The 22,018-nt window shown below is 30.9% G+C and overlaps 1 protein-coding gene across 2 annotated transcripts; it reads left to right on the plus strand.

Annotated features, from left to right (window-relative positions):
• Positions 1-313: 313 nt before the first annotated feature.
• Positions 314-10,814, plus strand: LOC143065071 (uncharacterized). 2 transcript variants are annotated; one of them, XM_076238391.1, is made up of 7 exons: positions 314-413; positions 1,679-1,720; positions 6,617-6,686; positions 7,866-8,000; positions 8,807-8,857; positions 9,481-9,616; positions 10,203-10,814. In XM_076238391.1, the coding sequence occupies exons 1-7, from the start codon at positions 352-354 to the stop codon at positions 10,322-10,324; spliced, it is 618 nt and encodes a 205-aa protein (XP_076094506.1). In that variant the 5' UTR covers positions 314-351; the 3' UTR covers positions 10,325-10,814. The 2 variants fall into 2 exon arrangements, with proteins under 2 accessions (XP_076094506.1, XP_076094517.1); XM_076238402.1 differs by lacking the exon at positions 314-413 and adding an exon at positions 1,220-1,242.
• The last annotated feature ends 11,204 nt before the right edge of the window (positions 10,815-22,018 follow it).

Below are 22,018 nucleotides of genomic sequence, written 5' to 3' on the forward strand. Positions count from 1 at the left end.
CCTTCAATTAACACATCATTTGGATTAAAAAATTTTAAAGATATCGTAAGAGACGCGTTGTGTGTGATGAATTTTCACTTGCAAAGTAGTCAAGCATTAATCTCAATGTGAAGAAAAAGGATTAACTGTATTTGTATTGCGAAATGATGAGTATTCATAAGTTTGCGGTTCAAATGGGGTATCTACCTAAACCATTTTCCCCCCATTTAAATTTTTTTATAGTAAAGATAATATGAAAGGTATTAAATTCTTTTCTAAGTATCGAATCAGGAACAAAACTCTATTGCGACATATCTTCAAATATTGAAAACCCAGAAGAATCTGATTGGCTTGTACTTCAACAAGGAACACATGAAGGTGACTATATTAAGCTGCAGATATAATCTTCAGACATTCAGCAAAGGAAAGAAAAGGTACGTTATATCAAAATTATATAGATTAATTAGCTAAAAAATAGTTTTTTGTTCCAGCGAGTTTTTGATCGATTAGGTCATTTAAATGTCGTTGTATACTTCATGCTCAATTTTTTGAAAATCATTCATTAGTCGACATTTAAATAGGATAGTATTTGTTAACTTTTGTCAACTACAACATTTTTTGACAATGCCAAACAGCTTGTCAATGAATATAGCAGACGATAGGTTCTCGCCATATTCAAATACAGGTTTCAAACAAAGGTTTTTACTGTTAATGTCTTTACAAACGTACGACTCGTTGAGGTAGCGCATTGTTATTCAGCCTTATAGAATCACAAATGATCAGTTTAGTTTTTTCATAAAGTTAGAAAAAAGGACATGCAAATATTTGTTTAGTATTACAAAAAACGAAAGACTACTATTAATTTGCCAAATCCTCAAATATTGCTACATAAATGCAAAAAATGTTCATTCAACTTTAATTTAAATGTACTTACTTTATATGATTAGCAAACTACCAAAACATTTTTGAAGCACAATATAAAATATTATAAGTTGCATTATTGTGTAAAAAAACAAGAATAATGTATAAGTATCCCATTTGCTGAATATATTTGATCAAATTTAGCTTCTCGTATTTTATTATTTTTTGTTCATTTTTCTTTAAAACAAAGCAGTATAACGTTTTAACTTAATAATAGAACTATTACCTTTATATTAATGGCTTATATATTTTAACTTGAGAATTGAGTTTGTGATCTTGGCATATCTACACTACCACTTTTACACGGAGAGATTAAGACAAAAAATGGCGCCACATGTTTAGGTATTTTTATCAAATATCTTATATATTAATTTTGGTTAAATATTGTCCGATTTCTTTTGTAATAGAGTTATTGCATTGTTTTTTATTATCAATTAGTTATAACTTCATAGTAATAGGGTAACATGATTAAGTCAAAGCGCATTTGGAATTAAGGCAACTGACCCTGGAAAAGGGTTTTACGAAATTGCATCGGCTAAAACTTAAGCAATTTGTTTTCACTCATAAAAAACAAAACATTCTATTAGCTATAATAAGCGAATAAACTCTAGCTTAGTATATCAAAAGTATCTGCAATTGGTGTAAAGTAAGTTATACAATAAAATTTAAAGTGTCCTTGTGTACACTGAACAGAGTTTATCAAATCCTTTTCCACAAATTGTTGTACTATGCATTTGAACGCTCGTTTCATTTTTAACATAGTTTCTCAAATTTACAGGTCATTTAAACAACAAATAAGAACAGCTGTTAATTCAAAATTGTAAGTTTGTAATTATTTTTACTTTTTATTTTTACTGTGGCTATCCAATAACCTTTGTAGTAGTGAATTACCTATTGCCTGACCAGTTTAAAAAATTGTCAATACAGTTTGTCCATTTAAAATGTACAAAAAGGTATTGTGAGAGCTATTATCAACATGTGGTCATTTAAATACCTGTAGATTTACCTGGTTTGTTTTTGACAGAGCTAATTTAAATGAATGATAGCTAGCTTGTTTTCTTCATGTAAATTATCCTGAATGAAATATTCTATTTAGGTATGGGGCATTCTACATTTAATTCACCAGTGTATGTAAAGTGCGGATCCTAAAATATCATTTTTACTGTATATGCTATAAATGTCTAATGTAGAATGATAAATAAACAGACGAACTTTTTTTAATTTTTGAAGAAAATGAAGAAAAATAGTTAAAATGTATATGTTCAGAAATACATAATACTAATAAAACAAAGTAAGAGTTGCGAGCGGGATTTATCGCGCCTAAAGCCATCCAACTGTGAAATATATACCAAAATAGGTGATTTTTTAGGACATTTCACGAACAGATCGTGCAGGTGTTTTATAACTTACAGGTGAGATGTTGTTGCAGTAAAAAATATTCATTTTAATACAATTATTAAAGTTGTATAACGTAGAATATGTTTTGTCATTCAGTTTCTTCATATTTAACTAAATTCCACTATGATGATTTCGTAATGCTAGTCATGTTTACTGTCGAATAATGATACTATTCTTTCATTTTAACTGTGGAGCGAATCATTAGTATTGTATATGCGGTGCATTTTCACTGTATAATTATCATTTTTTTTTATCTATTACAGCTCATTTCTTTAAGCATGTAGAGCAAGACTTTAGTTGATTTGCTTGCTTTTTTTATTGGTTAATCATTATGATAACACCCAATTTAATTCAAATATTAAAGATACAGGTTAAACTATGCCTATTCATATTGTTTAAAAATGTCAATCTTATTTACAAAGTTTGTATAAACAATTATACAAACAAAGCAAGCAAGCCAACAAAAGTTTTGCTTTACATGCATTAGGAAATTAGCTGTAAAGCCTTAATTTAGCCAACTTGCTCAAATAATAGATAAAGTAAGAGAAAGATTTGATAAAATTTAACTTACGGATAAAAGTTTTGTTTTAAAACACTCTACTAAATTCAATAGAAATAACATTTATTTCAAATGTATTCCATTTAGTTTCTTATAAAGCGTATAGAGATCTTTATCCTTATTTTTTTTTATCCATTTCCATGACACTTCACCACTAATAACGTACATCTTGATATAGATTGCACCTTTGTTTTCCCGTTTAAAAGGTTTTACACTGGAGCCCTTTATAACTTGCTGTTCGGTGTGAGCCAAGACTCCATGTTGAAGACCGTATTTTGACGTATAATGGTCTACTTTTATGAATTGTGACTCGGATGGAGAGTTGTCTCATTGTCACATACGACATCTATATGGCTCAAAAACGAAACGAGACGGGATAAAAAGGGATGACAAAATCTACGCTACTTTTTTAATATATTTATAATGGGCTTTATATGAGTCAAAATAGAGTAAAATAGTGGGTCGCATTTGGGTATAAGCGTCACGCCGGATTGCCGATTTTTTGCAAGCGTGACAGGTGAAAGTCAAATGATTGTGTAGAAAAAAACGGGAAATGAAGTCTAGCGGGACACGGATAATTACAAAAAAATTAGAACTGCATAGTATAAGCGGGATACGGGAATCTGACAAAACAATAAGCGGAATACGGGAATCTGCCAAAACAGTAAGCGGGATCCGGGATCAGAACCCCCCAATGAGACCCCAGAAAAAGATATTTTTGTATATTCATCCTATTGTTACAGTCATGCCTTCAATAACAAAAGTACTTTTTAATAACAAAAGTATCCGATGCATGCATTTTTTCATATTTTTGGTCCCTTTTTCAATTTTGTGGGGTCCAAATTTATAGACAAAAGTCCTTTAATATAGATATTTGGAATTCGTTGACATGCTGAATCTGACCATGTATCAAGTTTGGGGATTGTTTGCCTAGTTGCTGAAATAGCCCACATAGAGTTCCAAAGGGTCTAAAATCAACAAAAATGAATTGTAGCATGCATTTCGTGTACAATAACCAAAATGTGCATGGTTTTACCTCTGTGGTAGCATCCATTCGCGGATCTAGAATTTTTCATAAGTAGGGGCCCACTGACTGCTTAAGAGGGACCGCTGCTGTCACGCTCCAGTGATTCACTATATAAGTTAAAATCAAGGAGAAACGTAATCTGAAGAATACAATATGACATTTTGAGAATCGCTTTTGTTACAAGTTTGAAAAGCTATATATTTGATGAAGAATGAATGAGAAGTTTGTATTTCAATTGGAAAATACATGTATCATAAATCCTAAAGTCATCAACTAAGTTTTTTTTCATTTGTTGCAAGTGCATTTATCACATAATTCTACAATAAAAATTCCTCGCATCTTTGAAAATTCTACATTAATAATGACTGCACTAACAGTGATAATTCATCGCATCTATAGTTAAAATGGATCGCTTTCAATAATCGATATGCTATATTATGATGCTTTATAACACTTATTTGAAGTTTAATGCTATGTTTGTATATTATAAAGACATATCACAATGAAAATATGTTAAAACTTAACTTAAAATCCTTTAACTTGATATTTTCAAAACGTAAACAAATACAGTTTTCCCATGATCCTTTATTCTACAATAGACATACCCGCATATAACAGTAAAAATGAACTAGCTGGATTCGCACTTTATATACACTGATTCACTATATGTTTTTTTCTTTTAAAGATATTCATTGTAAATTTATGTATTTTGCTTACAATCACAATTGAATCATTGCTGATAAATCCCACTTTCATAATGAAGAATAAAGCACTGAAATTTCTATTCACTAAGCCATTTGTACTTTTTAATATATTTTAAACAGTTATCCCAATTGAAGTAGATCCTGAATATTAAATGAAACTTAGTATCACTACTATTCCATTTCAGAAATCGTAATACAACATAAAAATATATCCCATTAGAGAACACCAAGCCACACATAATTCATCTTGTGAAATTATTCACAATTAGATTGGCTATCCAAAAAAATCCATTTCAAAAACACTTAATTCCATATCATGAATCAGAAAACTTAAAATACATCCCACATTAAAAACACCATGAAGCAAACATATTTCTACTTTTTTTATAAACTAAATTCACTGATTGAAATTTCCATCTCGACTATTTAGAGACACAAAAAGAAATGGCTTAAAATGTCCCATATCTAAATAGAATAGTCTATTCAGGTCATTGGTCATTTAAATTTTACCTTATAGGAATAGTGAAGATTGTTTCTGGGTAGTAAAATGACCACCTGTTTATGAGCTCTCACAATACCTTTTGTACAATTTAAATGGACAAATTGTGTTGACAATTTTTTATACTGGTCAGGCAATAGGTATTTAAATACCACAAGGGTGATTCGATACTGACAGTAAGTATATTGATTTATCAATATATTGTTTATAATTCGATAATATATGTATCTACACATCAACTATAGTGTGTGATAACATTGTGTGAGGGAATTCGACGTTTGATGTACCACTGTTCACTCCAGTGCAATTTATGACAATACCACTGCATCAATCAGAATTATTTTTTTTGCAGTGTTTTAAGAAAAGATTTTGCTTTGTTGTCGCGTATTATTTGTGAAACATTCAATGTTTTAAAAAGGCGAATTTTCTTTATAAAGTCAATGATTATGTTGACTTTTGAAGGCCAAACTTTCTACAGCCTTAAATACGCTAATGAAAGATCCAAAAACTATACCAATACATAACGACATGTTTATGAAATTATAACAAATCTATTGGTTAACAAATTTTTACTCGTTATTGCAAAATAATGAACTTAATATATCTGACATTTTCTCCCTACCCAGTTTACCCCTATACATTTTTATGATGTGGACTGGTCATTGTTATTGAATCGTAGGCAATTTGATTGGATTAAGTTGTTATTAGTTTACCTTCAAACTTGTTTATGCTTTTCATACATGACTATTGATTAATTAGAACGTGCATGAATGTGTACAATAACTAAAATGACCTTCAAACTGGACACTGGACGAGTCAATATTATGTTTTATCAATGAAAGTTAAGGTATGAAAGCTAAGAATTGCCACTTATTCGATTTTCACAAAATTTTCGGAATATACAGTTGAAAGGTTATTTTTTAAAAGCCTATTGTGAAGAGTTAAGAGAAAGTTTACAAATAATACGTTTTGTTCCATTAAACAAGTCATTATCGTAAGAGAAATACCGAAATATATTTTACGCACGACTACGGCAGGTAAAATTATTATTTATCATAATAAAAAAAAGCATTTTTCAGTCTCATTGGAATATGTTGATTACAATTAATCCCAAACTTAAGAAGTAAGTAACTAAAGTCAAAATATGTCCGATCTGCCTATTTCTGCACATCAAAAGTCAATACGATCGTTTTAAAGTCAATTTCGTCTACCTCACAAAATCTTGTTAGGCACTATAAGTATGTTAATAAAAACTTTATTTAGTCAAAGGCATACAATCCTACATTAAAATACAAAGATTATTTGTAAATTGCATATACAGAAGGTTTGATTGGCTTAAATTCAATGCAATATGTGCATTCGTAGATCGAATTAAAACATATTTTGTTAGATTAATCAAAATAATGGTCAGCAATAGATATGTCAAAAGTCGCAATGAATTGTTAAGCCCTTCTGTAGGTTAAATTCGTTTAGAAAATATTGATAAGCATGACAGGTTTTATTATTTCATGATCAACTATCTTTTGTAGTGAGAAAATGTATAGATGGATAGTTTTATCGTTCATTTTGTTGAGTGCCAGTATGTTTGAAGCATCGAAGGTAATGAGTTTTTCATATGGATATAGTGACGATACTTTGTCAGGTCATTTGACCTGGCAGTTTTTTGGGAAATAACATTGATTCACTCATAGTATTTTGTCATTGGAAACAAATACATTTGTCGCTAAGTTACGAAATTTTCTTTTATCTTACTGACTGATAATTTCTTTTCGCACCACAGTATATTTATATGAACAATTATCGCTAGAAACTAAGTGAGCACGTTTCGATATCAATAAAATCATCATCTTTAACACAGGCAATATAGCGATACCGTAGCGGCTCAATCGAGAAAAAACATCTCGTTAAAATGATTAACGATAATACATAACAATCAGTTTGCTAGCAGATTCGGGTTATAATGCTCTCATACATCCTACGATTTTATAACCGATCGGAGTGTGCTTCATTTTCATATGATGAATACATATCATACAATTATTTTTATAGAGGTCTGGAGCTGGCATGTCAGTAACTGGTAGTAGTCTTTTGTTAATTTATGCATTGTCCTTTGTTTTGTTTCTTCTGTTTCCTTTCCTGACATCAGATTTCTTTTAAACTGAGTTTGTATGTGCAGATTGCTTTGTGTTTGTTTATTTAACATTGGCTTCAGGTGTAGGAGAGGGTTGCAACCTAACAGAATACGTTTAACCCCGCCGTATATTTGCGCCTGTCCCAATTCAGGAGCCTCTTGATTTTGTTAGTCTTGTATGGTTTTTTATATTTTACTTCATTTATATGATTCAAAGTTAGTATGACTTCAAATGTCACTGAACGTGAGTATGTTTTTGCTAAAGTTGCATCCGCTATGTCGAAGATCCAGTGATGGCCTTGGTCTGTTTATACTTTTTGGTCGGATGGTTGTCTCTTTGACACATTCTTAATTTTCATTTCATATTTCATATATATGACTTCTTGTGTGTACAAAATAAATCACAGAAATACTGAACTCCGAAAATCTTTTATTGTTACGTTTAAATTAATTATAGAACGTAAACTGTCATCAATCGATTTATGACTTTTGAACACCGGTATACTACTTTTGCCTTCATATTGATGCAAAATTAAAGATAGATTATGCATGTCAAAACACATGTAAGACACATTCATGTATATGTTTGAATACGAATGAAACTCTGTGAAAAATTGAACAGTAACTAATTAAGATGTAATTAACAGGTATCAGAAAACGTATTGAAAGACAATAAAGGTGGGGAATATGACGTCATTGATGTTGAAATAGGGAACACAGATATTGCAATAATCAAGAAAGATGGTGTTATACTGGCAGACGAAATTACCAGTAAAGACAAAGTAAGATGACAATTTATGTATAAATATATTTTGTTTTATATGTTTTCAAGAAAGAAAATCAATTTAAATAGGACCGAACATGAAATGATAAACTCCAATTTCTCTTCTCGATGAAATTATTGCCCATTATTTTAGATTTAATTAAAAAAAAAAAGGTCGGTAAGGGGCAGAGATGCAGATTTAATCTTCTATCTTTCTGTTGAGTTTTTTCTGCAGAATTGCTGCACGTACAATCAACTGTTCTATTCGAATATGTCTATATTTCAAAATCTACAAATATATCGAGGCTCCATACTGTCAAGTTGGTGAAAACACGCATACGAGATGCAAAATATCCTGAATTATGCATCTTTAGTAAATTTTTAAAGTTCATAGAACCAGATGTATACAATTGAATTATACCAATTTGTTTAACTGTTAGATCTTCTCTTATAAAAAGTTTAATTTCTTTCGTTTTATTCCAACGGGCTATTTTACACATTGTCAATATTACAGCTATTGTCGTACCTTAACCTTAATGTATCAAAGCTATTTATAGTTTACTACCATCACCATCATGTAATGTAATATTAAAACTAAGCATACACATGCAAATGATTATATTCTCAATACTCAGTCTTCATTTCAATTTTATGAACAAACATACGTGAACACTGTAGCTACATATACTTAAAACAATTATTTATGTGTCAACAAAACTGAGTCTTTTAGACGACATGGCTTATAATCTTCTTTCATTGATGTAATAATGTTAAAATGGTCACTTATATCAAGCATTCTTATTCATTTTCCTTTGGTTCTTTTAGGAGTATTCAATCATCAAGTACAACGGAACCTGCAATGTTAAGTTTTATGAGGTAAATACAAATAAATGTCAACAAATGTTTTCAAGGGAAATGAAACTGACCAAACAAGGATTCACATAATTAAATCCCTTCAAAACCAGTTTTTACAGAACTTTGCATGACAGTTCTCCAATGATTCAATTGTGACATTTATGTTATTGGTTTGCAACCAGAGTTTTTGTTATAAATAATTTATATATGAGAAGATGTTGCACGAGTGCAAATGAGACATCTCTTCGTCCGAAGCACCGATTCTCGTCTAATGGAAAATCATTATTTAAAATTTCAAATTACGAGACCTTTAAATCAATGGTTGTTGATAAAAAAAAACACAAGCATCTGGTGTGGACACTATTGTAAATTAAAATTCATTTAAAATACTAAAGGATTGCTTTGGTGTCAATATTCAGAGTTTGTAGAAATGTCTTGCTTTTCACAACCATATATTGAAAATAGTTATTGACTATGAATGAAGAAAATAATACTTACGCAAGCATGCATATTTCTAGACTATCTAAACTCTACAAATTTTGTTTTCAAAAATAACTTAGTTATCTTAGAAATTCTTATTTCATATTATGTGAGACGATACTAAATATATATCATTAACCTTGTTAATTGATTTTCCTTCACAGGACCCTTCAGATTCCAAAACATGCCATGAAGCTTTTGAAGATGACGAAAGCATCCCGAATGACACCAAAGCAGAAATCAAAGAAGAGTGTGGAGATTTAGATATTGCTTATGTTAAGGCTGTTCATTGTAACACAGGTATGCCTTTTAAGTTTCAATTTAATCGGTAACTTTATAGAAGAGTTTCCCAAGAAATAAAGTTGTTAAATATTCTCCTTAGATGCATAAAATATTTACAAAAAATGTGTGGCAAACAAAAAACAACTCCTCAATCGTGCAGTCCCGCAAAGAAAGTTAAAATAAAAAAAATACAAGACTCGTTTAGGTTCTTCGGACTTGAAGTATTTAGATACAAAATATCAGCAAAAGCTAAATACAAATTGACTATAAAAAAGTATAACAAAAACAACTCCTTGGTAAACCCAAATAGGGGAGCTACAAATCAAACTTTATACTTTATCAACCAACAACACTAATTGAAAACAACTGTCTTTTCCGAAGTTGGTACAGGTATTTCCGCAGAAATTGATAGGTTAACCTGTTTATAAAGCTAGCTAAACTTGTATAACGGTTGTTAATAGTTCGATTATATTGATGAAATTTAGTGAGTCTGGTCTGGTGGCTAGCAAAACCTAGCACTTTATTGCAACTAAATATACTGCTAAATTGACAATAGTACATGAATGATCAGTATCTATTTAAGCCATTTTTCTTATACTTGCAGAACACGGCATCCAAAAAAGAGCATGTTATTATTATTACTACATTGGTCGATGTTGCAGAAGGAGATGGTGGTACAAATACACCTGTTATATCTGTTGGTACAGAACCATTAGATGCTATTGATTTGGACAATAGAAGTGCCTCTTCATACTTTAGTACTTTTGTATCATCGCAACTTTTTTTTTTTTAATTTTTGCATCAAGATATTTTAGACACTTCTGTATGGTATATTATGCAATATATATGAAAGTGTGTTGTCAGTGCGTTTCTCATTGCCTTCAGTGGTAGTTATATAAAAAAAAAGTTTTCAGATTTGCTTTGCGTTTGTTTAAAATGAATACGTGATTTTGTTCTCAAATGTTAAAGCAAATTTAAAACATACTCAGGAAAAGTGCAATAACAAAAATACCGAACTCCGAGGAATATTCAAAACAAAAGTGATAAATCAAATGATGTTAAAATGATTGATTAAATTTGGTTTCTATCGAAACCTTTCATTTGTATGGCGCATTAAACCTGGTTTTATAGCTAGCTGAATCTCTCATTTCTAAGACGAATGTTTAATTCAAGCTGTAATTGTTACCATTAATAAATAAATACTTAACACTGATAATATTATGGTCATTTTTATTTGACAAATACAACGGGTTAGAAGGAGTACTCAAACTTGCAGAAAATGTAAAATCTGTGTGAACTTTTTTTGGCAATTTCACGATAAACAAAACTGTTTGATAGATTCTAAAACTGTATAAAGTACAAAAAATTCAGATCAGAGTATATCCCACCCAAAAAATCAAATTTCACTTGACATTTTTGAGCTCGCAAAAATCAGACATAAGTGTTGTTTCTTTGTTGTTGTTGATTTTCATGTGAATCACAACGAATTGAATTCATCAATGATGTAACTCAAGACAATTCATATGACAAATAGTTATCAAAGGTACCAGGATTATAACTTAGTACGCCAGACGCGCGTTTCGTCTAAATAAGACTCATCAATGACGCTCATATCAAAACATATATAAAGCCAAACAAGTACAAAGTTGAAGAACATTAAGGATTCATAGTTCCAAAAAGTTGTGCCAAATACGACTAAGGTAATTTATGCCCGGGATAAGAACATCCTTAGTTTTGTCGAAAAATTCAAAGTTTTGTTAATAGAAAATTTATAAAAATGATCACATTATTGATATTCATGTCAACACCGAAGTGTTGACTACTGGGCTGGTGATACCCTCGGGGGCGAAACGTCCACCAGCAATGGCATCGACCCAGTGGTGTAAATAGTTATCAAAGGTACCAGGATTTTAATTTAGTACGCCAGACGCACGTTTCGTCTACATAAGACTCATCAGTGACGCTCATATCAAAATATTTATCAAGCCAAACAAGTACAAAGTCGAAGAGCATTAAGGATTCAAAGTTCCAAAAAGTTGTGCCTAATACGGCAAAGGTAATCTATGCCTGGGATAAGAACATCCTTAGTTTTTCGAAAAATTCAAAGTTTTGTTAACAGGAAATTTATAAAAATGAAAACTGACATATTATCTCATGTTGGCATCTGATTTTACTCACACATGTATATACATTGCACCTTTTATGCTCAAACTCCTAAACCAAGTTGACAATGACCACTTCATTGACCAAAAAAAACTAGGTGGTATGATTGACAATGAAACAACTATCCACCATAGGATAAATGACGTTAATGTAAGGAATACCATAGGTCCCGTATAGCCGTCAATGATGAAGAACACTATCGTATGTTCAATGTTAACTGACCCTCATTTGACAAAATATCAAACAGTCAACTAGCATTCAGTTAGTACTCTCAAATGATTCAGATCTGTACTACTTCAGTACTTGTCTTTTTTGTTGTTGTTAAGGATGCAAATTTACTTGACAGTTAATAGAAAAACAAGACAGCAATCATTTAATGGCCGGGTTAAAAGTGATTGAGAGCTTCCAATCACCTCACTATCATGGGACAGTAAAAAACACACATTTACTGCAACCTCCTTCAAAGCCAATTACAACTTACCGATACATCATGTGCTCAAAGCTAGCCTTTTGGCATGCCATTTAACTAGGTTCAACCCTTCATTTGTGTTTTATTAAAATATCCTGTACCAAGTCAGGAAAATGGCCATTGTTATATTGTAGTTCGTTTCTGTGTGTGTTACATTTTAATGTTGTTTTTTTGCTGTTGTGTTGTAGTTCTCCTCAAATATTTGATGTGTTTCCCTCAGTTATAGTTTGTAACCCAGATTTCTTTTTTTTCTCAATTTATGAATTTCGAACAGCGGTATACCACCGTTGCCTTTATTTGTATCAATCAGCGTACACTACTTTTTTTTTACTCGTGTTATTCTTAATCATTCTAATATGACGTGCTTCTTTCGCTTTGTAAACAACACCGTGATAAAATTCTCCATATATCTATACTTAGCGCAGACTCAGAGATATACATAATAATGGCTGTTACGATATACTTCCCACGTAAATCCACATGTAATGGAACCTATTTGAAAATCATTTGCCGATTTTATTGTTTTAAAAATTGCAGTTAAAAAAATACCAAATAACTCTTATTTTGATGCATAATAAAAAGAAGCAATGCATAAGAGCTCGGAAAAATCAACAAAATAAAAATAAAATAAAATTCCGCGAAAGTCTTTTAATTATTTTGACGCATTTAAGTCATTTCAAAACATGACGTCATACAAATGAAAACTCTACAGTTGAACGTTTTCTGATACGTGAACCATCGAAATTCGTATAATATTGTATTAACGTTGATTTGTAAGGTAGGTTTTGTTTTGTTTTCTATTCTATTGCATATTTCGCATATTAAATTATTTTACTGATTTCAGCAATTCAACATGGCGGCTCCTTAGTTACGAAATGTCAACTTTAGTTTCGAAGGTAGCTTACGAGAAAAACATGTGAATTAAAAATGGTAAATGTTGGATTTGAGAATTTAAAGAATTAAACAGATTTTTTTCTAGCGGTTATTCACGAAACAATCCATGCAAGCTACAGATTTTATGAATGTTTGAGCTTTTTTGAACCGGGAGTAAAAAAAAGAACAGCCACACACACAGCATGTCTACCATCGCTTCAGTTTTTTAATGACCGTATTTGTCCTAATAGAATCGAAATAATTCATGGAAGCCATAGATTGTTGGAAATTTACACATGGCCTGGGCCGTGATATTCGTTAATTTTATCCCTCGTCAACGCTCAGGATAAAATTCGAATATCACGGCCCAGGCCATGTGTAAATTTCCAACAATCTATGGCTTCCATGAATTATTTCTTAATTATACACCACTATTTTGCAATTTACCATATAATTCTTCTAATTACACCAGACAAAAAAGATCAAGACAAAACATACAGCCATAAACAGGGCTGAAATTGCAATAAAATTCAAACCAGAGGCATGTTTATTATGTATCCGTTCATACCACCAAAAACTTTAAAAGAATTTATATTTTATCCATGCACATTGAATCTTTTATCAATATCAGCCGTCCTGTTTCGAGCAACTAGTAAAATCGAAATCTAATAGCCGATTTAAATACGTGGCCAGCCTGACTTCATAAATATCCTAACATAACACACAATATACATAGTATTACGTAGAAATATGGCATACGCCTTGTGGAAATATACATCTACTTTGTATTTCTTAGTTGAACATTTAAAAAAAATCTTTGCAATGTACTGTTTTTGATCACCATTTGTTTCTTATTACAAATTACAAAATAGAAATTATCGAATTCATGTTTTTTCTCATAAACTGTATCTAAGCCACTAAAATATACATGTAACACGGACATATGCACATAGATAGATGGAGCCATTTTTTTTGTAAATTCAAAAAAAGGATAACGTAGATCACACACTGGATTAACCAAAGGTGTATATGTTCAATGAAATGTCAAAACAATATTTTGAAAATGAGAAGTGAACAAATGAAATTCTAGCATTGAATCATATAATTTGCGACTAGGCGAATGTCCCCTTCAAGCCAATCAATTCTGATCTGAAACAGTCATTTTGATCAGATTTTTATTTTCAGTCTTTAAGTTATTTGTAAGATTCATTAAATGCAGTTAATTCAGTATTGTTCAGACAGATTGATTACATATAAATAAGATATATTCAGTTTATATTCAGACTGTTCAGTTATCATTGATACTAACATGTACACATCAACATCATACGGAGTTGTCTAAATAGAAAATAAACAGCTGTGATTGATAGCAAAGTTTCTGAACAGTACCATTCGCCTTAATAGATCATGTTAGGATCAAAACGACCGTTTAATTCATCTAAATAGTAATCAAAGGTACCAGGATTTTAATTTAGTTCACCAGATGCGCATTTCGTCTACATAAGACTCATCAGTGATGCTAATATCAAAATTCACACAAAAGAAAAAAAAGAATTAAAGAAACAGGAATTTAACATACAGTTGTTTCCAAAGCAACTTCTGAAATTTTCAAGATTTCATGAGAAAATCTGTAAGCATATATATATATCCTTCCGTCCAAATCCGTTTTAACACTTTTCCTTTTTAAAACACATACATAGATATAAGAAGATGTGGTATGAGTGTCAATGTATCCTAGTAACAATTCGTAAAAGTTAACCATTATAAGTACGTTATACCACACAGAGCCTAGGTTCATACCTAACAGCAACCTATAAAGGCCCCAAAATGGCTAGCGTAAACCATTCAAACAGGATAACCAACAAACAAATGCAGCGAGTTTTAACGTTTTTTAAAGATGACAACCTTCATCATGTTCACCCTAACCTGAATGTAAAATCATACCATAGAAAGACACACATACACAAAATATCAATTAAAATAGCTTAACTCACCCAAAAGACATCTTAACAAAATCAAGTACACATACACTAAACATATGATTTTATCCCGAATTAAATTGTAAATAAAATAGCAACATGATTTAGGTAAACAAGTATAATTTGAAACGTTATAAATGTCAACCTTCTATGCAGTATTTGGTAATAAAAGTAAAATTACGTTTATTCATAATGTGAGTATTGTTTGAAAACTGCCAGTGTAAATAATTTATGCACTACGAAGTTAGTACTTCTTGTCTCTAACAAAATATAAAGATTAAAAATAAACCTGATATAACTCTTTATTTAAAAGTAAAAGTATGCTCGAAAACAGATTTGTATCAACTATTGTAAGTACTGGCGGCCTTTTAATTTCGTATCATGTTGCCTGTTTTCGTGTGTCTGATGGTTTATAGATACCTCCTGCGTTTTTTTCGAACTGAGGGTCTAAATGTTTATGGATATTTTTTTAATTTGTTTCTAGAACAGTGGGTCTAAATGTTTATTGCGACTTTCTGATTTTTCAAATTGACGTTCTTTCTCTAAAAAGTTAAATAACAAAGTAACAAACTTCTTATCAATTTCGTATCGGAAAGTCCCTTATGAAGTGTCGTAATTTCTCCTATTTGTTCTGAATGTAAAAGGGAAATGTGATAAATCATATACAGAAACACTTGATTGTTTGTTTCGTCATTATGTTATCTTGTTTGTACTGTTGCAAGGAAGCTAATAAATGAATTCGACGATTGTCCATATGTTTTTTCTTCATAATTGTATTATTTCCTTTGAATATAACACATCAGTAATACTGTTATGTAACCTCAAAACAAATTTGTTATATAATTTTATGTTTTACACCAAATACGCGATATTCAAAAGAAGCGGCAACACATGGCAACTTATATTCAGAATCATGTGTCTAAGGTGTTCTACACATCGTGACCATGTGAACTTAGGCCGCGTTCAGATTAACCTAACTTTGGTGTTGTGTTTGTGTAACTCACACGTAAACTAAACACAATTACGTTCCCATTGATAAAACTTAATGTTTACATGTAGTTTCAATCATGTTTTGTCCTCATGCAGTCGATAGGCAATTTAAGCCTTGTGTAGGTTAAGTGTTCACAAAACTAGGCATTTAGAACTTTAATTTTACCAAGTATATTTTAGGAAGGAACGATATTTCTTAACAAAAATGATATTCATAACAATTATTAATAAAGTTCTTTACAGAAATATTTGTCTAAACGTGATATACTTATTTGTTATAAAAAAAACTCTTTAAGTAGCTTTATTAACCTCTTATCAAGACTCAAAGCTTTATTATTGCCGAACACATATTTCATTTGAAAAGGCCTTCCCGAATCAACTGGACGTACACGGGAATATTTGCCACTAGTCTTTACTCAAATAACGATTAAATAAATGCATTACTAAAAAAGTGTGAGGTAAATTGTATTGTTTGTCTAGTATCTCCGATCCGTTAAAATACACATAGAAATTAAAAAAAGCATATACATCTCTCTTTGATAAATACTCCGTGGAGAAGAAATATCATTTGAAAGAAACAGAAAAGATAAAAATGAAGCGATCCCTAATATCTTAATCCTTTTTCTTCGTCTGTGAGCACTCTGCTGCAGCCTACGTTTTCTAGTGCGTAATCGTGACACCTTCAGTATCTTTAAACTGCTACAAATGTCAAAATGGCTTTCATAAAGGAGCCAGTGGTGTAAATAATTATCAAAGGTACCAGGATTATAGTTTAGTACGCCAGACGCGCGTTTCGTCTACATAAGACTCTTCGGTGACGCTCATGTCAAAATATTTATATAGCCAAACATGTTCAAAGTTGAAGAGCATTTGGGATCCAAAATTCCAAAAAGTTGGGCCAAATACGGCTAAGGTAATCTATGCCTGGGATAAGCAAATCCTTAGTTTTTCAAAAAGTTTAGAGTTTTGTATACAGGAAATTTATAAAAATGAACACTTTATTGATATTCATGTCAACACCGAAGTGTTGACTACTGGGCTGATGATACTCTCAAGGACGAAACGTCCACCAGCAGTGGCATCGACCCAGAGGTGTAAATAGTTATCTAAGGTACCAGGATTATAGTTTAGTACGCCAGACCCGTGTTTCGTCTACAGTGACGCTCATATCAAAATATTTATAAAGCCAAACATGTACATTACATTTAATTAAATGTAAACATGCGTTTTGTTTGAACACGGCCTTATATATTCAATCAAAAGCAATGTGCAGGTAATGTTATATAACAAAGCATACAAAGGATATTCTTATATAGTAAATGTGTTATCGTCCTGAATATACAAGTACATATTTAATATATATCACTGGGCGTTTCAAACACTATTAAAATCAATCAATCATTTTATCGATCAATAAATCAAATTACGGAAGCCGTTGTTTATACGTTAAAGAAAAAACTACCACGATATTGCTGGTGTCAAGCAATCATATATTCAATGATATGATATATGGGGTATATGGCAAGGAAACAGCAACCAGAAAAAGTCAGACTATATGATTTGCACATTAGTTCATCGTATGTTTATGAGACAATTTGGAAATCCTTGATATTTTAAAAGTTATGTTTATACACGACTTCGAAAAATTATATCTTCCCAGTATAATGCTTTTAATTACATTACGATTATTGTGAAACCAAATACAAATCCATATTTATATATTAGCAAGCATAGTTCATCATATCATGACGTTGTTGTCTTGTTGGACTGATAATATTATAAGGAATGTAATATAACTTGGTTTTACTAATTAAATGATTTCCTTTAAAAGTCGATTCTCATTAAACATGATTCAGGTAAAATAAAAGTACATTGTCACTTGGTATCACATATCCACTTGATTGTCTACCAGTATGCAATGCAGTAGTAAGTTACACAGTCTATGAATAAGACAAAATCAAGACAGTTGTGTAGGAATCAACAATTATCAAATTATAAGTAATTGTTTTCGACTCAGATCAAATATGTTGTGAATATCAGGTATTTGAAAAAAACAATGGTTTCGTTTGATCAATTCGCAATGTGTGGGAAAGATATCATTCACTGTAGTACATTATGTACTGTTAGAAGTTTGCTTGCAGTCAATTCAGTATTCTAATGCAACAACGTTTGTAACGTTCATTTTGATTGGATAACGTCACTTTCTTACATGGCATCAATTGACAATTGATGCTATGGGACGTACGCGCAAGCGCAGACGGCATATCACAGATTTTAAATACATGTTTTAACGTTGTTTTCTGTCAGTTTTACTAGAATGGAGATAACAATATTGTATTTTAAGCTCCGACGGCATCAATTTGGGATTTGATGGTCGCAAATACCCGTTTACTGTCTCTGCTAACGCGTCGCCAGTAAACTTAATGTGCGACCATCAAATCCCCATTTGATGACGTCGTAGCTTAAAATACAATACAGTTATCTCCTAATTGTTCTTTATCTTTTCAGACAGTTAGTATGATGTGGATGTATACATGTTAAGAACAGTTACTGAACTTTCAAAACATAAACTGAACAGATCTTAATTAATTGTAATCAATATATTTGAACACTACTGAATTTACGGCTTTGCATGCTAAACTATTTCAATTTTCAAAAAGACTGAAGATATAAAATTATTTATCATACCGGCTTTTGAAGAAGATCAAAATCTGATAAAATGACAGTTTCAAACTAATTTGGCTGACAAGTAAGGGACATTCACCTAGTTATGGATTATTAACAGATTTGATTTATGGTTAGAAATTCATTATTTTTCCATTGAATTATTCATTTAAACATCGGTTAATTTGATATTTTGTTGTACAAAAAGAACGCTGGTTTATCTAGTGTGTTTGTAACATTATACTTCCTTGTGAATTTACAAAAAGGATCTATTTGTACATAATGTCGAACATGTTCATATTACATGTATGTTAGTGGTTTAGGTGCAGTTAAGGTAGATTCATGGTTTATCGCCATCTTGGATTGTGCAATCACAGTACAAAATCAGTCTAATTATTTGCCCAAATCTGCAAATTTGGAGACATTTATTATTTAAAATATTCAAACAAATATCAATTTTTTTTTTTTTTTTTAAATCATTCTTTTTAAATGAGCCATTTAAGAGAGATAACTCTTTTAGTACACAATTTATACTTAGCTTATAGGAATTTTTTTTATTTTGACTTGTAGCAAGAAAAATAGTTCGATGACACCATGTTTTCTTTTTATTTTCTTTAAACATATTATGAAATCTATCGTCTCACAATTTATTTCAAAATTTTATCTCATAGAATTTTTTTATGCACACTAATGTGCTTTTTCATGAACAAACTAACCATTTAGGAAATTTTCAACGACTCATAGCTGGAAAAATAGCACAATGACCTATACTTTTTATTATATTTTTGAAAAAAGCATATAAAATTCTTCATTTTGGCAAATTATTAGAAAACTCTGTCTCAAAAAATATACTTATGATCTACCTTAAATAACATTATTGTTGTAAGAAATATGACGTGATCAGAAAACAATCTAAAGTTGTGATATGCTTTGAATTTTGATTTTTCGGAATACACAAAAAGATGTTGATTTTCTTTTCAACAGGTGAACAAGGAGTATGTTATAGTTCTACATATTACTATGTATACTCTATGCTGCTATAGGATATTAACGAAGTCTTTGGTGGTATTGATTTCTGCATATTAAATTCCGAAGCTATTACATTTATCTGCTGGAAAGAGGACGGCTGATATTAATATAAAATATAAATAGATGTAAGTGTGTGGTGGTATGAATGGATGCATAAAAAACATTACTCTGATTTAAATTTATTGTCATTTCAGTAATATTCATGGCTTTATGTTTTGTCTTGATCTTTTATGTTTGGTTTAATTCGAAGGGTTTCATGGTAAATTGCAAATTTTTATAGAACATCACGAGTATAAAATATTGCACGCTGACTGATATAGCAGCCTAGCTTGGCGAACATGATGTATCGATTAGTTGTTGTTGTAAGAAGCTTTCAGTAAAATTGAGTTCTTGATATTTCACTGTGAGATGATTAGGCAACGTTTCATCCTTCCATATAGTGATTGTTGTCATATTCGTTTGTGTTTGTTGGGTGCTTTTTTTGTTGTTTACTGTTACAATTGAAATAAGTCAATAATTTAAATGTTTTGCTTGTAAACCTTGTTTGGCTGTGAGATCATCAGACATTGTAATTAAAACTGATATTTCAATTCATTAGGTAGGCGGGATAACCGTCTGTTTACTTTAGCTCACTATGGCTTCCAAAAGTGTAATATTAAGGTGGTATCCAAAACCTTGACTTATATTAATTTGGTTCGTTTAATTTTCATTTTCGTTGATCACATAGCAGTTTGACAAACACTTATTTTTGATCATTGAGAAGCTTAATATTTAATTAACAATACAATGTGATTAAAACGTGTAGGTGATTTTTAAAGAGTGCTCTCCCTGTAGTGTTAGTAATATTAATTTCAACCAAGAATGATCGCATATATAATGTGGATTCCGTATAATTGTTATGAATGACACCAATTTGACATCTACATTGGTAACCAGTATATAAATCAGAGTTAATCTGCGTAATGTAAATAAACATCAGTAAGAAAAATGTTGGTTTTTTTTAAACTTATTTATATTTAAAAAATGAACGAAAAACAAATATGTAACACATAAACAAACGACAACCACTTAATTACAGGCTCCTGACTTGGGGCAGGCACATACATAAATAATGTGGCGGGGTTATGAACTGTTCGAAACTTTGCTTGCAGTCAATTCAGTACTGTTCTTTATTTTTTGAGACAATTAAGTATGATGTGGATGTATACATGTTAAGAACAAAACATAGACTGAACAGATCGTAATTGATTGTAATCAATAGGTTTGAACACAACTGAATTTGTGGCATTGGGTGAGTGTTTCAATTTTCAAAAAGGGCTGAAAATAACTGAAATTGTTTATTATTCTGTCTTTTAAAGAAAACAAAATCTGATAAAATGACAATTTTCAAATCAAATTGACTGATAAGTAGGGGATATTCACTTAGTTACGAAATATTGACCAGATTTTGATTAAGTGTTATGATTTCATTTTTTGTTGTACAAATTATTCATTAAAACATCGGTTAACTTGATATTTATTTGTATATAAAACAGAACGTTGGTTTATCCAGTGTGTTTGTTAAATTATACTTCCGTATGAATTAACAATAATGGGGTTCATGTTCATCTGTTCATGGTACATATATTTTAGTGGCTTCTGAACAGTTAAAAAGAAATACAAACATGAGTTAGTTTGTTTTAAGAAATTTAACGTGATCAGAAAACAAGACAATATTGTAATTTTTTTTTAATGTTTAATTTATGAATACAAAGAAGATGTTTATTTCCTTTCAAACGGGTTCACAAGGTGTATGGCATAGTCTTACGTATTTCTGTGTATATGCTATGCTACTTTAGGATATTTACAAAGTCAGTCAAGATATTGAAATCTGCTTATTAAATTAACCCTAACCCTAACCCTAACCCTAACCCTAACCCTAAAGTTTGAAGAGTTTAGTTGCTGGAAACAGGACAGCTGACATTAATAAAAGATCTAATGTATTATTGTTCATTCATAACATATGAATTCATTAAAGTGTTATTGAGACTGACATCTATATTCAATTGGTAGGCGGAATAACAGTCTATTTACTTTAGTTCATTATATTTTTTAGGTGCAAGAACTCATTTAAACTCTTGATTTGCATGCTTTATTATTTCAACAGTAAGTAAAGCAGACCGTTGGTTTCTTTGTTTGACTGTTTCACATTTTGTCATGTCAAGGCCAATTAAAGTTGAACATACGGTATGAGTTTTGTTCATGATTGACGGC

The sequence above is a fragment of the Mytilus galloprovincialis genome, chromosome 1 (genome assembly GCF_965363235.1).
Source record: "Mytilus galloprovincialis chromosome 1, xbMytGall1.hap1.1, whole genome shotgun sequence".
In the NCBI taxonomy this organism is placed as follows: domain Eukaryota; kingdom Metazoa; phylum Mollusca; class Bivalvia; order Mytilida; family Mytilidae; genus Mytilus; species Mytilus galloprovincialis.